This window comes from Myzus persicae, unplaced genomic scaffold (genome assembly GCF_001856785.1).
Source record: "Myzus persicae strain clone G006 unplaced genomic scaffold, MPER_G0061.0, whole genome shotgun sequence".
NCBI lineage: Eukaryota > Metazoa > Arthropoda > Insecta > Hemiptera > Aphididae > Myzus > Myzus persicae.
In genome coordinates, this window is record NW_019104144.1 from 686,364 (window position 1) to 704,111 (window position 17,748).

Consider the following 17,748-nt stretch of genomic DNA (forward strand, 5'->3'; position numbering starts at 1 on the left):
ACGCCTTTTAATTGTTAAATACGATTCAATATGTTGTATTAAAATAAAATATTTATTTTCATTTTATATATCATTTTCATAATTTTCAGCATAAAATATGTATATTTTTACTAACGACATTTCACTTAAATTATTTTCAAGGACGTTATAAGTAAATCGTCTGTAAAAATGTAGTGTATTTTTTCTTTTTGTGTCTTTTTACACAATAAGTAGTCAAAATAATACTTTGATTTTAAACTTAAGTTTCTTTTCTGATGGGAAGTTGAACCTAGCTGGCACATTTTGAAGGTCGAAATTTTCAGTAGTTTTAAATAACGCCAAGAAAAATAAAATAAAATAAGAAAAAATGGGAATTTTCAAACGAAATCGGGTTTCCATGAAATCCATTTTGATTTTTAGTGTTACTATAAAAAAAAACTGTTAATACATGCATTTTTAACTGAATAAATATATTAGCATTTTCTATACATAATAATATTTTCAAAATATTTTGACTCATGTTGAACTATTTTTAGACACATAAATTTCAATTTTTTATTAGTTTTTGTTAAATAATGTAGATAAGAAAATTTGAAAGGCTGGTCATAAGTTGTTGGTAATGGAAATTTAAAAATAAAGTGAACTCGAATTGACAATATTTTTATGGTCGTCTTATCAAATTTTTATGATCTTTTGAAGTTCAACTAACATTTGGCATTATACTTTACTTATGCTTTGGTTTACTTAAATTTTCAAAATATTTTTATTTATTTTACGGAAATTTTTATTTTTATTTCTATAAATTACATTGCTACAATATCTGTTTAAAAGTAATAAAAATACACTGGCAATATTTTTTACAAGTATTTAAAGTTATCATTTTGACAAAATTTACAAATTGTTTTGTATGTTAATTGTTTTGTTAGTTAAAATTATAAAAGATATTCAATTTGCACAGTTACAAATTTTAAATTTTAAACAAGGTTCCACTTGAGTAATTCATTGTGTAACCAAAAAATCTAAAAAATATATAAACACAATTTTTTTTTTTATATATATGTAGTTGTTTTAAGTATGAATTTATATACAATTACATATTAAAACCATGAATAACGATTTAAGTTATTTAGTTATAATTTAAAAATATTATTTGTGTGTTCTTGAAACACTTACAAATTATTATATTTTATACGCACGTCACACAATCATCTTAAAATGCAATATTTTTGACAAAAATGAATTCAACCCACTGTAGTAGAATTAATGCCTAATAGTAAAATAAATTACTTTCATTACAATAGATATTATTGTATAAAATATACGATATGTAATGATATACACTGACCCTCTTCTCTCGGAATCGTTTTTTGTATACAATGATTTTATATCATAGAATTCAAGTTTATCACATTCATTACAGTGACTCCCTAGACACCTAATGTACAACAGAGCGTTACCCAACTTTTTTTTAGTCTCCATTTTATAATTTGTAAATTATTTATTTAGTTCTGTATGAACAATTAATGATTATAATTAATTATAATCAAACAAAACACCTGAATTGAATGCTCTTATTAAAATAATTAAATAATAGAATATACTGTCCATCCAAACTTGAAAAACTTAATTTTAAATTAACATAAATAAAACTCGTATAGTAATGATACATATTTCATGTCAAAAATCAAAATCAATTACTCCCCTTGATCTCCTGTCGACTCAATGGTCTGTGTACTTTTAATTTACTATACACTTGGCATTTATGACTGTACAAAAAAAAAAAAAAAAAATAAGTTAGCTATTTTTGTTTTCTATGCAACTTAACTAATATAATCGACATTTTTTACTATTTAATATTCATACTTATGGGTTTTCCTTAACTGTTATCAATTTCAATAATATTTTATTTTGTTTAAACTTATTGATATTATGTTTTTTATTCTTTAATATATTATAATAATTTGTATTTTTTATATTGTTAGGCGTTTAAAAAGAAAATACTCAAATATTTAGGTGTATTTGTATTGCGTATACTAAACGCCGTTTTCAAATAGATCTTTGAATTATTTCAATATTTTTGGACATTTAATTTGAAAGTACAGATGAATTGAGGACTGAGTCAAAACATAGGCAATGTAAAGTATGGCTTACGTAGTAGGCTATTGTTAGGATAAAATTCAAATGGAGAAATATAGAAAATCAGAATGCACTTATTTGATAACCTTATATGATACAGACTAACTTAATATAAAATATTATATGAATTAAATACTAGTGTTTATAGAACTAAAATAAATATTTATATTAACTATATATATATATTATATATATTGTGGTTATCAAGTTCTTGATACTAACCTAACCTAACATAACCATTATTATTTTATTTATTCTATGTTAAAAGTATCTATTAAATGTTTTTTTTTACTTTAAGATGATTATACTTGGTTTATGATCGTTTTACCTATTTATTTTTTGTGTATGTAGGTAGGTTCTTTTTATTATTTTATAACTCTCTCATTAATTAAATATGCAAATTATACAAATGCATAATATGCGTGTTAACGATAATTATTTAAATTGTACTTCTACTCCAGCTAAGTAAATATATAGGTATTGATGTTAATCATTAATAGTGTTGAACGTGACTATCTATAATAATAATATTAAACACGTATGCATATTGCAAATAAATATAATATTGGCTTTACGTGAAAAGTTAAGGTATTTCGTCATTATAATAATAAATTATAGATCATTTAAATTTTGTGTACTAATTATTAATAAATTATATTATTATAATTTTTGGCGCTGCTGTTGCTGCATGTAACGAGAATTTGTTTAAAATCTTAAGATCTCTTTGATCAATGGACAGCAAGTTGATTGGCATATTAGATTTATAATAATATAGTCCAACTATATTTAAGTTGAATATTATTTCCTATTAAATCATACAATATATTAAGAACTTATCCTTCTTATCAAACCTGTTTCAGTATTTTAATAAAAACCTGAAAATTAATATTAAAGTGCTAGAAAAACAGATGTACCTTATTATTTTCTTATCAATTCTTCGGCGAACCTAATATATCTTAATTTAAATTATGCAGTGATATTATTTGTAGTTTTTACAAACTACAATGTCTATTAGTAAGTCATTTATGACGATTATTTAATGGTTTATTTCATAATAAATAATAATTAATAATCTCGATTAAATATAAAATGAATCCAATAGGTATAGGTAGGTAGCAATATTGATTATATAATGTTATATTGATACATAATACATATTATATAGTTATTTATAACGTAATCATTTGTGAAAATCTCCTTGTTTCAAGTCAAATATTTTATTTTATAGTCATAATTTTTTTAACCAACTATGTGGTACTAAAAACAATATTTTTTCTGTATTCTGCATATTTATGAAATAAAACCATTTTTGTTACACTTCTTAACTGAAGACAAAATCCAACAATTTGTGTTTTTTGTTCTATAATATAATTTAGGTATTGTTTATATTTAAATTGTAAAATGTAACTGTTACTAAACATTTCTATAATAATATTTATTAAAACTTGAAAATTGTTATAATATAAAAGCAACACAATTTTTGTACTAAAAATGCCTATTTGATATTCTGAACAGTTCGATGGCCATCGGTGTATTTCACTTACATTTATCAGTCATCACTTATCAGTGATCAGTTATCACCTTTTATAGCAGTAAAAATATTTTAATTATCAACTTCAAGGGTTGTCATTGCCTATTTGGTGTCAAATAATTAGATATATAATTATAATACATAATAGTTTTCAAGATTATCTAAAAAAACAAAAAAAATAAATTAAGTCAAAACGAGAATGTATTTACCCTGAAAAACGCCTTTTTGTGACAAAATCGATTTTGTTTTGAACTAAATATGAAGAATCGCAAATCATTAATATTTTCGTCCAATATGAATCGTACTAGAATTTAATATATCATGCTTTAAAAAATATTTTGAACATTTTTTAGCAATTTACAGTCAGTTTAAATCTTAGACATTTTTTTAGTTTTTTTTTATAATTTGGTATCTCACACGTTTTTTTTATACATTACTCAAAATAATTTAAAATAGCTGTTTTCTAAGTGTTCGAAGTTAAAATGTTGACCAATTATTTTTAAATTAATGTTTTTTCCTAGTCAGTTACTTTGTTGTTCTTCAAATAGTATTAATTGTCGGAGAACTAAAATGTTTATCCATTATGTACCTATATTATTATTTTTTGTGCTCAATAAAATATTTAGAATAATTTAAGTTATTATTTATACCACGAATCTATTCGCACAATTATACGTCACATTGTATTGTCTTACAATATAATAACTGCTGCTAGTAATATCTTATGAAATGTTATTATAATAATAATGGTGTATATAGTAAATACACAATGTTCTTGGAAAAAATTAATTCAACCTACCGGCTACTGTATAACTAATAGGAAGATAAATTATTAATACATGGTAACTATCGTAAAATTATAAATATTCTTAGAAATAAAAGCCTACAGCTTTACATTCGGTGTACTCTCACTGGTTTTTCGTATACAATGATAATTTGTCGTCTTGATATATTATATAACTTATTTATTATTCATACAAACATTTTGTAGTCTCAGTTAATGTCTGCTATGTAGGCATGCAACAGTTTATTTATTAAACAAATTATATAGGTGATGTGTACTTACCTAGTTATTTTGAATAGGTGCTTATAGGTTTATAAAACTCTCGTGGATGAAAATACAACACCTAGCTGGTCATTTAATACATCATAATCCATTTTTTTAAATGAAATTAATGTTTACTACTATTCAGTTAAAAAATTTTTTAATCTGTGTGTAGTATTATAGAATACTTACGTATTTTGTGTATTAGTCGCTATAGTATATAGGTATGGATGTTTTTATTCAAGGAACGGAGTGTCATCTGTCCAATGGCCACTGACACTTAACTCCAAAAATCAGTCTTAATCATTATGTGTGATTTATAATGGTATAACTATACAGATTTTTACTGGTTCTTCTGTACTGCCTAGGACTATTTGCGCTATATTCTATCATCGAAGTCATGCAGATAAAATATCTCCGTTTTTCTGTCACCTACATTGCACTTGCCTATATAAGCACGTGCTATAGGTACTGTCTATATAAGCAACAGCTCCTATTCAGTATTCTCTCACGCCTGTTAAACAACGTTGCTTATATAGACAGTTTTGCCTATCCCTTCTTCTCCGACATCATATACATGTGGTGTGGTGTAATTAAGTTGCCCTAATCCATAAACTATCCAATAATAATATTAACTCAGGCGGCCAGATTCTCATATAATCTCCTTGCTCTCTAAACAACACATCTTGCACATATTTCACGCATACACAACTGGCTCCTCTATTTCGCGTTTGGCGGACGAGGGTCCTTCATAATATTATAATACGCGGGTCCTTGTAATAATTATTTTCATCATCTCGCTTGTGTTTTTGTGTATGCATTTTTTTTAGGATCGGTGTTCCTATGTGTCCTCCTTATAATATGATTTGATGTTCGATTTTATTTATTGTTTCGGTCATGTAATCCGTTTTGCCAACGAAATAAAAGATAATAAATAAACACAAATATTTATTCGGAAAATATAATATATTAACAAAATATAAATATTAACGCACGACAGTATAATATACTGTAGTCCGCTTAATGTTTATGTATATTATATAGAAACAACAAGAGAAACTAAGTAGGTAGATAGGACGTAGGTACTGTTGCATTATACAGAACATAATATGAACATTGTAATAATAATATATGAAACTAAAAAATTAAGTTTAAGACCTTATATAATAAATGTATAGTATAGTATAGTATATAATTATATAGTTTATGCGTTTGTGTCATAAATAGGATAAAAACAAAAAAATCAGATAAATGTTTCCGTTCAAATGTTGTAAATACTTAATGTCTTATTCAGCGGTGGCCCATCAAACGTCGCCGTGATCATAATTCACTGTCAGACGGGGACGGTATGTGCAGGTATACCAGCTGTAGGATAATAGTGTAAGGCAAATCTGGTTCAGCGGGTCTCTGTGGTGCGGTGGTGGTGGCGGTCACGTATAAACGCGGTCAGTGGTAAGCCGGGTACGTCTGGTACGGCGATGGTGCGTACGCTTTGACGGCCGGATAGATTGGCGCATAAGCGTTGACGGCTGCCGGGTAGACGGCTGGCGCGGGTGCGTACGACTTGACCGGGTAAGCGGCACGGGCGGGTGCGGCTCCGTAGCCCTTGACCAGCGGTTCCTTGGTGACGACCGCGTTGAAGCCGTTGTGCGGGTCCGCGGTGTAGTCGACCGTCCGCCTGGTGCCATCGGAGTCCACCAGGCTGTACGATCCGTGCACAACGTCACCCTGCCTGCTCTCGTGTTGGCTCTTCGAGTCGCCCGTCAGCTGATCGTGCACGTCGTACGCGTACGAGTACGATGGGTTCGGGTCGTAGTCCGCATCGTACGACTTGTGCGCAGCCGCTGCATAGTACGGAACCGGAGCGTAAAGGGCGGGCGAGTACGGGGCGGCCTCGTAGGGGTAGGCCGCGTAGGGTGCGGCCGTGTACACGGGAGAGCCGTGCGCCACCGCTGCCAGGACCGACGCCAAAACTGCGAACTGAACAAAATATAATAATTAGAAATAAATAATATTATAATATATTAACGTCGTGTAACCGTATAACAGGACTCTGCTCTCGAATAAAAACCACCTCGGTTAACCTGAAGCTCTTATCATTTTTCATTAGAAATATTGGTACTCAGATATACACACACTATTTGTCCATACATGTCTTGCGGTCGATTCAATTTTATAGTTAGTTTTTTCTTATAATTATTACATAAGATGTCTTAACTCTTAAGTCAAATCAACTGTTTTTAGTCTAGAAAATTACTTGGTCATATGGTAATATTTTATGAGTTAAAATTGTATTCTAAGAAATATTTTAATGGGTATATGGTTTTAAAATTAACTTTCCCCTTATCTTCTATTAACCCGAATAATAATAGTTATTAATTACCTTCATGTTCATTTATTATTTTTTTATTCTATTTTTGATCACATGCATTGAACCAGCGACCAAACCCCAAATAAATAATTGTTGGGTAAAAAAATGTTGAGTTTTGATAAAAGTGTTGAGTTTAATATAGTTTGGTAAAAAAATATTATTTAATATAGAGTTATGTAACTATGTAAGATTTGATATTATTTCTTCTTATTATTATTAGGTATCTAAACCGTTCATTCATAAAATTTTCAAATTCTATTACTAGTCACGAATTGAAACTTTAAAAAAAATGTCCTTTGTATATATTATTATAAATAGCATGCTACTAGGTATTTTTTCTCCGCAAGACAAAATTAATATTTTTATGGCAATAAACAAACCTTTACGAAAATCGGCCTCACAAAAATCAGTTAGAAAGAAATTTGTACTTATAGCTCAAAAGCATATCTATGTTAAAAAAATCATATTTTTGTGATTTACTGTGTTGATGGATATAAACCTATAGTGATCGCCACTTTTTATGATTTTCACACATTGTTTTGTATAATTTCATGTTTATCTCTGATTGAAGTTAAATCATTAAAATTGATATACAATTTTTTGTTTTTCTACATAATTTATTTATTTTACATAAAATCGTCTTTGTGGGATGTCTGCAGTATTTAACGTGTGAGTTCGGTATCACACGATAGCACCGTGATCCTAGAAAATGTATTTGTTAGCGTGTGAGTAAAGTCCGATTCAAATGAATTGAAAATAAAAAAACGAATATCCCACGATGTTAGTCGTGAACCGCTCTGAATGTGATTTCATCGTATAGCATTAACAATTTAATATGTAATTTATTATAATGGGATGTTTTGTTATAGCTTTAATAAATGCACTGATCTATCCTAATTCTTAAATATGAGTAACTGAGAATTTGAGTCGGTGACGCTTCAGACTCTGGAAAAACGTATAGGTTTCGTCGGACTTAAAACATACCTGCAATGTCGTCTAAAATGCAATCGTGTACCTATATTTAAATAATGTATAAATTATATCTTTAGATGTGTGTACTTACTCTGAAAGCCATAATGATCGTTGAGTGTAGTGGTTTGCGATTTGGAATTATAAATATTAAAATATACGAACAACGTGTTCCGTGCGATGATGGCTCTGAAGTCTCGTCGGGTGTGATGCTGGATCCGTGGATTGGTGTTCTTTTTATACAATCTGAAATCGCCGGGAACCTTCCGAGACCACTCCCTGACGTTATCGCGCTCGCGCCTATGGGGGGAAAATCATAGCTGGCCCCCTGGGGGCCTACGACGACGACGACGACGATACCTCCGTAACATTATAATAGTAATAATAATAATAATAATAATAACAAAAATATTATTATGTATATTATATGACGGAAAACGGGCGGCGGTCCTCATAATATGTATTGCATTATTTCACGACCTTTCACACCAAGGCGGCGCTGACGACCGTGGCCTCCTCTCTTGGCGCGATGTACGGCGTATAGGAGGTATATTATATTTTGTTCTATACAGATTCGGCCGCTCGCACTCATCCCTCTGAGTAGGTTTTCTTTCCTATTCTAGGTTGTCTTGTCGTATTGTTGTTCTATTGCAGATTTTTCCGGCGTGCACCTTCGGAAATGATTATAATGTTTTATTATTTGCATTGTATCACAGCATAATAATATCGTCCGACGTCCTTTCACAGAGGACGTCCAGATGGATGGAAACACGATCACGTTTTCCGATGAATCTTTTATATCACATTGGGTCTATAACCCAATTGACTAAACTATGATAATTAATAATATAATACATACATGTAAATAAAACAGTATAATATACTCGTAATCATAGTATACCAACGCTATCATATATGTCACAAGTGAATTGCGTCGTTTAGAGAAACTTTGACACCGCCACATCGGCTTACTTATTTATATCATCTAACCTACTATTATAACTCCTTACAATATCATTGATGTCTCTATTTTTGTTTTGTCAATGTTTACAATTTTTTTTTGTTTTTATTTCTTTATTTAGATCGTTAGACTATATTATTATTCTTCTATCCTAAAATCTATATAATTGTAGTAGGCATATATTTTTTTTAAATTTATTATTGATAACACACATTTTTTAAGTTTGCAATAAGCACAAGTGCAAAGTTTGATGTTGAGACATGATTGGTGGACGGGGTTGACTTGTTGAAGAGGCCGCCGTTGGTGGTATGGGCTAATTATCATAATTATCATTTAGTATCATTTGTATTTCAGAACATTTTAGGCTAGTTTCTAAAATACATTATAATACATTATATTTTTTATATTTAACCTCGCAGTATTTTAATTTTTTACTTAACTTGCGTGCATGAACACTCGAGAATTATAATATTATACCAACAAAATAAATTACCCATTGTATTTCTAGGCCCGTTTGTTGTTCAGTTTGTACGCGAAAACCCGATGTCTGTTGTAGGTTACCTACCTACTTCTTTTTATAATTCGTAGAGTTATTCATCATTTTATTATTTTTGTAAATATTGTCTAACCCAACTCCCAGGTTCCTTCCACTTATCCACGGTCTAATTTTTAAAACGTAAAAAAGTTGGTTCCTACTATTTGCAGTCACTTTTTTGATTCATGAAAAAAAAACAAATTCTCGAACACAGTTAGGTAAGTAATTTTTCTTTTTATAAATTCAAGATTTTGACAAATGGTTTTTTAAATATTGTATGACATACGATTGAATCGTATGTTATTTTTATATACTAGTGCGTTAAAGTCTCTTATATTCACTCATCGTATATCACGATTTATGAAGCACTGAAAGCTTATATCATCATAAATATAAACAGATTTTGTCGTTAATAATAGTTAATGAATAATATTTGAAATACCTATACGAGTATGATGTACACCCTTTATTGGAAATCTGTGTTAAAGCACACAATAATAATATAGTGAGTGCTATATATATACGTATTTATTTTGGTTGAAATAGTGTATAGTTATGTAAATGTACCTACATAGTTAAACTACACCATTGTTTAAAAAATTAACCTACATGTATTTTTTTTATTTCACTTCAGTTATTTACATCTACTTAAGGTCACCTAGAAGCTAGAACATTATATTATATATTTATCAATTAATTACACTAAAAATGAAAAATATAAACAACATTGAATAAACAGGACGTTTCTCTACCTTATATTATACAAATATAATATAATATACATAAATTATATTTTTCTCTAAAAATCGAATTTACATGTCTCGATAATCTCTCTTCAAACCTAAGGATGAATATTTCGAGCCACATTGTAAACGTTTTTAAAGTTTAAGTACGATGACGCCGATATATTAATTTACTTTTGTGGTAACGTAAGCTAGCTTGTAGATGCCTTCTGAGATTTAGTCCACAAATTTCGACTGAATCGATAATAATTGCAGTAGGTGGCGTATATTATTCTACATGGACGTTTATAATATTTTGAAAGCATATATTTTATATACTAAATATATATAACGTAGGATTATTTTCCAACAAGAAACTAAATTAACGTTGACGTACCTTTATAACAACAATACCGTCATGTAGTACAATGGTACGTCTACTCTTATAACGTCGAGGACATGATAATATCGTATAATATATTGTGTACCGTTGTTATTCTTGGACAGAGCAAAAAATACATATAAAATCTCAAACGACGTTTTTCGATAGGTATTAGGTATTGTATTTTAGTAGATGAGACATTAAGAAAGTACGCGTCATCAACAATTATTATTACTATGTCGAGTGCCTATCTATATGTGGTGCGAAGGAATTAATATCGTGATTATATTGCGACACGTGCGTTTATATCCATAATATGGCATAATATATATAATAATAATCATAATAATAATAATAATAATAATAATAATAACATGTGGTGGTGACCTTTTCCGTTGTCCAAATCGTATATATATAATATAATATATATATATACATATTATATACGTGTACGTACAATATAAAAAAATTAATAATAATAATAAATAATAATTATAGACATTTTCGATACCCGTGAACAATATGGGATATAATAACGATTATTATACTAATATTATTATTGTATTATATTATTGTATACAACTCGGGGACGCGTTATACTATATACATTGTAGATCGTGGAGCGTGATCGCTGCTGAGGCTCCGGTCGCTATGTTTCACGTAGGCCACATTACTATACATACCGATTCTATAATATGTATTAAGTATTTATGTATCGATGTCGTCGTTATACGCGGGTGGTGCGTTAAACGCGTCGGCGTTCACGACTGGCCCTGAACCGGACACAAACGCGTCGCTGTTGTGAAATACGATCTGCGGCTGCACGCGTTTCCGTGCAGACAGCGGACCAGCAGACTGGTACACGGATCGACGTAAGAATAATAAGATTATGCTGCAGAAATAACTATCCCTTTCAACGTACGCTTTTTGCCCTTTTACATACCGTTGTTTTTGAGTGTAGACGAAAATCGCAAATATGGCTATGCTATTGTGATGTAGGCGATCGAAGAAAAAACGCATTTTAACAAAATACATAATAATTGATGATTACTGTAGTTGTATATATTATTGCGTTTATCATCTATCTGCTAGCACTGTTTTAATTTAAGAATAAATACGATTTAAAGGTTTCGTTCTAATATATAAATGCAATTTCCCATACCTATTATAATACAGGTGGCAGTGGTATTCAAACTCTCGCCCCTCTCCCTTTTGACTCTTTTTCACTGTATGAAAACATGAAAACTGCAGATATTAAAAATGTACTTCTTATAATATAATATTATGTAACCGTCAATTATGTAATTTAAACCTAACTTAACCTAACTTTATGGTAGACGATCTCGTCAATGCATATAGGCATTAACAGACAATATACAAGGCAAACATCAAAATTTAGTGGAATCATTTACAACTATGACTAGGAAATTGCCTTAATGTCTGGCAGAAAATTTTGAAAATTGTATTTAACTAAATATTTAAATTGAATTTTTCGGCTAAAAATCAAAAATAACTGCTGGTAGTGCACAGATAAATCGTTCGATTATATATATTCGTACTATATGTTATGGAATATGCTAATACGTGTGCGTGCGTGTGTACAAATATTATAAAAAAATAATTTCCCGTTATCGCAATTTGGGCGGTTATATTTTACTGGTTTTATTCAATACTTTGCGACCGTTGACATATTATTGAATCCGAAATTATATTATTATCCGTATATTGATTAGATTTTACAACGCTGGTCTTTTTCTAATTTATCAAGTAAATCCAATAAACATTTTTATCGATTATGGCTGCAAATAGTACTAAATACTGGAATATACCGGAATAAGCCATTAACTCTTTTTTTTTTTAAATTTTTTTTATTATATTATACATACAATTGAATAAAAAAATTATATACCTTCCGTAAGCATAGCTTGTGTCGAAGGTATAGAGTTAACTATTTTTGTATAATATGTAAATTTACAATTTGATTTTAGGTGATTACATACTTATTATGAAATACAATACAGTAAATTATTTCTTATAGATTAGGGTTTAAGAGAAAAAAAAAAGAAAGAAAACAGATATCAGAGTTTTCATATTTTACAGATATAAATAATTAATTATTGATCTAGAGACATAAACAACCATTTTATAACTAATGTTTTGGCATTAAAAATTTTACAGACAATGTTTTTTTTTGTAGTTTTGTAGTTATAGGCATAGAATTAAAATAGGTTGGACCAAGGTAGTCTACGAATTTTTGACCAAATGATTTTTTAAAATAACTAACTTTTGCGTCAACTTTGAAATAATAATAATAATAATAATAGACATAATAATGAGCATTAACATTATTTTCTAGTCATAGGAACAGTTTAATTTGATCGGAAATCTCGTTATTGGCCAGTCATTAATTCCTTAATTTACGACTTTAACAGTAACATAATATATTTTATGTGTGTATAAATAATTTTTTGTAATAAAACCCCTTCCCCTTATCCCCTTCATGAAAATGTCTGTGTACGCGACTGTGAGAAAATACTGTTGTTGGTATAGGACTCTTCGTGTACCACTCTCAAAATAAGTATGAACCTTTTTCTTATTGTTTTAATAACCTTAATTAAATTACAGTTTCATTAAGCGCTTATAAATGTTAGAGATGTAAAACCCTTAACAGACGTGGATACTATTTTGGAAGGCGGGGGAGAGTGAACTCACGATACATTGTAATTTCAATAATTGTTATTGGCCGTGGACGGGAAAATCTTTAAATCTATACACAACCAGCGGCGGTTATAAAACTTTAAAATAGTGTAGCAGCTGATGGAAAACGTATTATTATATATCGTCTCCACAAAAATTAATTTTAGTTCGACCCCGAAATGTGTGCAGATGTCAGTAGTGCTAATTTCGCAGAACCACAGTGCGACCTTCCAATACATATTTTGCGAATGTTCGTCTACAAAATTGTGTGCACTTTTTGCACCTTATATGTTATATACACGAGTTAAATTACACGCGTAGGAGTGCGGTTGTTGGGATAACGAACGAATAATATACTCAGTACCCGTAGCTGTACATTCTTGAGCACAGCGGTCGAGAGTAGCGTCTATCGTAAGACCATTGTTCGACGTAGGCATAAATTTAATCAAACTGGTAGATTTTATTGAATGTTAGGTACCTATATGCTCAGTTGAGTGCCCACACCGTCGAATCGGGTATAATATTATCGTATTTTTATCATACCTAGGTGGCTAGGTTAGATATGAAATACGTAAACAATAATTTTTTAGTTGGCGAATTTTGACTGCGGGGTGTTTACGAGTATGTTACAAACGAAGCTTTCTCGATAGATACATCCATTAAAAAGGCATACTATATGTTTAAATGTTTCAAATCAATTTTTCGCATTTAATATATTATATATGATCCACCTCCTTCAAATTGTTTACCCAGTTTACTTATGTATGAAACAGTATTTAATTCCGTTTTGATGACAGATGGTTTCCACTATTAGTATCCATTATTATACTCTTTTCTTGATTGTTTGTTTATAGGTTTTAATTGCTAAATTTATCTTAAAGTAATATTGATAAAAAAAAATTATAAATGACGGCACAAAAAAAGATGAATGTCTGTTAATATTGATTGTAATCTGATAAATCATCTGTAACTATAGAATATTTGTACGACAAGGCAGTGTTTGCAGTGTGCGTGCGTTTCACGTTCTGCGGAGAAATGTGTATTTTCTATTGCATAAAATTCGTGTTTAACCCGCGCGCGTCATCGAAGAATTATATCGCTGATTGAGACCGTCGTTTTCAAATACGGTGTTAGTATTGACCGGAATATTATTCACGCCAAGTTTGGTAAACTTGTGAGGTAACGCGGTCAATGGTGTTAACGCTTTGGAGGTATTCGTGTCGAGATCACACGTTGTTGTTGTTGTTGTTGTTGCTGTTGTTGTTATTATTATTACAACTAATCCGTGGAAGATGAACAGTGTTAATTGAACACCTGTATTGTATTATGCTATATTTATATTGATATAATCGTACAAATTAAATTATTTTCATCATCGCATGTAACATTATGTTTATGTTCACGTGGTAATTCATTAACTAACTTTCTTTGTGGGGGATTTATTTTAATTATTATTATTTAGATTTTTATATAGTTGCTTAGAATTGAATAAATGTAAAGCGTATAATTTATTAGGTTTATAATTCCATATTTTCAATGAACTTGTACCGCACGAGGTCTAATCATTGTTTATCCTCACTAAGCGTGTATGCTCACTAAACTCTTAAATTAGTTTTTTTAGAATTATTCGTGTACATAATATAATATTGTATGTATTATAATATCAGGGACACCCGAGAGACCACGAAATATTTGTATTATTTATTTAGTTTTCGGTCCCATAGTCTTTCGTAATAATAATATTATATGTTTTGATATTGCGTTCTACTCCATAGTACCTACGGGCTAGATAATATTATACTTTTCACACCTTCGCTATTAGGTACAGGCAAACGTGTAGGATTGTTTTTCTTGCATACGAATAAATCTGTTCATATCATCTACTGATCGTGTTCTGCCATTTACGCAATTTTAATTTTAATCAATATAACATTATCTTTTATTTTCATTTCAGGTAAGTCATTGAGATTTGAGAATATTGCATTATACAATATTATTGGATACACAGCACCGCGTATACATGACCACGGCCCTCGATACAGGTTGGATTGCGCAACACATGTTGGTTTTTATTTATTTATTTTTTGGTATAATACTATGATTTTTGCGGTTTCTTGCCGGAAAGTCTCTGATTTTGTTGACAGTGGCTACTACCCCAAAAGGCAACCAAAACCAGGTAAAACAGAGTTATTTTATATTAATATAAGCAGGCTTATGTTAATATATAGGTATAGTGTTAAAAGTTAAAACATATAATGCATAAATGACACTATATGATTGTAGGTACAACCTGTACATATATGTACACCGCAGCTATATTATAATACGAATAATAATAATAATTATAGTACCTACGTATTATATTAGTATGGTATTATACGTACGATATTTGAACAAACATTGAGTCTGGGCTCGATAATAACACACAGAGTATAGGTAATACGTTGAGGCCTATAATATGGCCGGTGAAATAATAAACACACGCGTTGGACCGCAGAGCCGCACTGTGCAATTACGACTCTGGGATTGTCTCTCTCCGTCTTATTTTTCCTCTCAAACGTACTCATTCCACACATAATCACTATTATATCGCGTTGATTGCATTTTTATAAATCCCGCACGTATGCACGTAATCACTCGGTTATAGTCGACTAATTAAGATACTTAGGCCGACCCTATAAATGGAATTGGGGAGAAACCGGCACTCCGGCGTGATAACGAGTTGGTCCAGTTCATCGGTACCGCCGTATAAACCTAACCGCGTACCACACCCTGGAAAAAATACTATATTTCTTCATGTCCCAGGACATGATGTCTCGAACTTACCAAACAAAATATGTAATTAGTTGTCATAATATATTACCATCTTATTTTATTGATATAGGCATTATATCATTATATTATTATTCGTAATAATATAAGTACCTACATTTGGTTTTTAAAGTGTAATATCGAGGTGTTACAGCTCTGTGTAGGTACTTATACCATTGTTTATAATAATATAACGAAATGTTTGCTTTGAAGCCTATATAGGTGTAAGCTTACGAGAGTGAACGTGCACCAATGGTTTAATATGTATTATTTGCTGTTAGCAAATCCTTATAGTTGTTATCATAATGAAAAGTATTTCATTGAATCATGATAAGCACTTTAGCAGCTCTGAATCACGTCAATACAGCATAACCGAGCACAATAGCCGTCCTTATTCTCCGTTTATTAGATTGCAGCATTTGTATAATGCAGTTTATTATAAAATTGCATAATAATAATAATAATAAACCTGCCCTAGGTACCTTTGCTCTGGATAAATCCAGGTGCATGATATCACCGTATTTATATTCCAATCGCATTGTGGATAAACAATGCGTGACTATTATACACTGGTTTGAAATTATACGCTCGAAATTTATTGTGGTTCCTCTCCCTTAGATGAAAATTTTTTTTTTTAATGTAATTATTCATGGTTACAATTAATTACAATTTAGCCAGAGAGCTAATATAGTGGACAATGTATATATATATATATATATATTATTATCCTATGAAAATACAATGTCTGCTGTAAAAAAGAAAGACTTTAATGTATCTTATTAACAAGTAACAACTAATAAATAACAACGATTTGTAACGATTAAATGTTATTGTGATATAATATATCGCAGACAGACCCAGATATTAATGCAAGACATGCGCCTGTGACAACACATTCCCTATTTTTATTTTTATTTTAAATGTATATTTTCAAATTATCATTATTTTTATGATTATTAGATAGGCAAATGGTAATAGTAGTAATAAGTGTTATATACTAAAATTATACCATAACAGCATAACCTATATATTTGTATACAACCTATACCGTTAGTTTGTTTTTGCTCAGCTTATATAATAATTGATTAACTTAAAACTACTTAACTACGTTTACAATTAAAATAACTCAGAACTTCTATAATAGCTGCTTAATTTAGGCAAGAATTAAAGATATAATGGATCCAACTATCCAATTTGAGCTACAAAAATCAAATGAAAAAAAGCAATCGGCTTGTACGTGTGGAACACGCTTTTAAAGTATAAAATGTACACAACAATCACAGGTACCTGAATCATAATTCATTAATTTCCAACGACGCAGTATAGTAATAAAGTATCAAAATTGTACAATTTTAAAATATTTTAGGCAGGTGCCATATTATTACATAGAATGCTTGAGTTCAGAGCATAATATCTCAATAATGAGTGAAATGTAATAATTAATAAGTATGATGTGTATCCACATTGCATTTTCACTTAATATTCCTTAGTTATTTTGTTAACATTTTGATAATTTTACTTATGACAGTTCATTTACGATTTCTTACAAAATGTGTGTCACTTACATGTATACGGTGAATAATTAGTGTAAAGTTAATACTATGCGTAG

General features: G+C 30.0%; 2 protein-coding genes across 4 annotated transcripts in view; one reads left to right on the top strand and one right to left on the bottom strand.

The window, feature by feature from the left end:
* LOC111039223 (neurobeachin-like protein 1) overlaps positions 1-17,748 on the top strand; it is a 113,970-nt gene that overhangs the window by 43,036 nt on the left and 53,186 nt on the right. The window lies entirely within an intron of this gene.
* LOC111039231 (larval cuticle protein A2B-like) lies at positions 5,672-8,262 on the bottom strand. The gene is made up of 2 exons (XM_022322619.1): positions 8,126-8,262; positions 5,672-6,671 (listed from the first exon to the last, which is right to left on the bottom strand). Exons 1-2 carry the CDS (start codon positions 8,135-8,137, stop codon positions 6,138-6,140), a joined length of 546 nt encoding a protein of 181 aa, XP_022178311.1. The 5' UTR covers positions 8,138-8,262; the 3' UTR covers positions 5,672-6,137.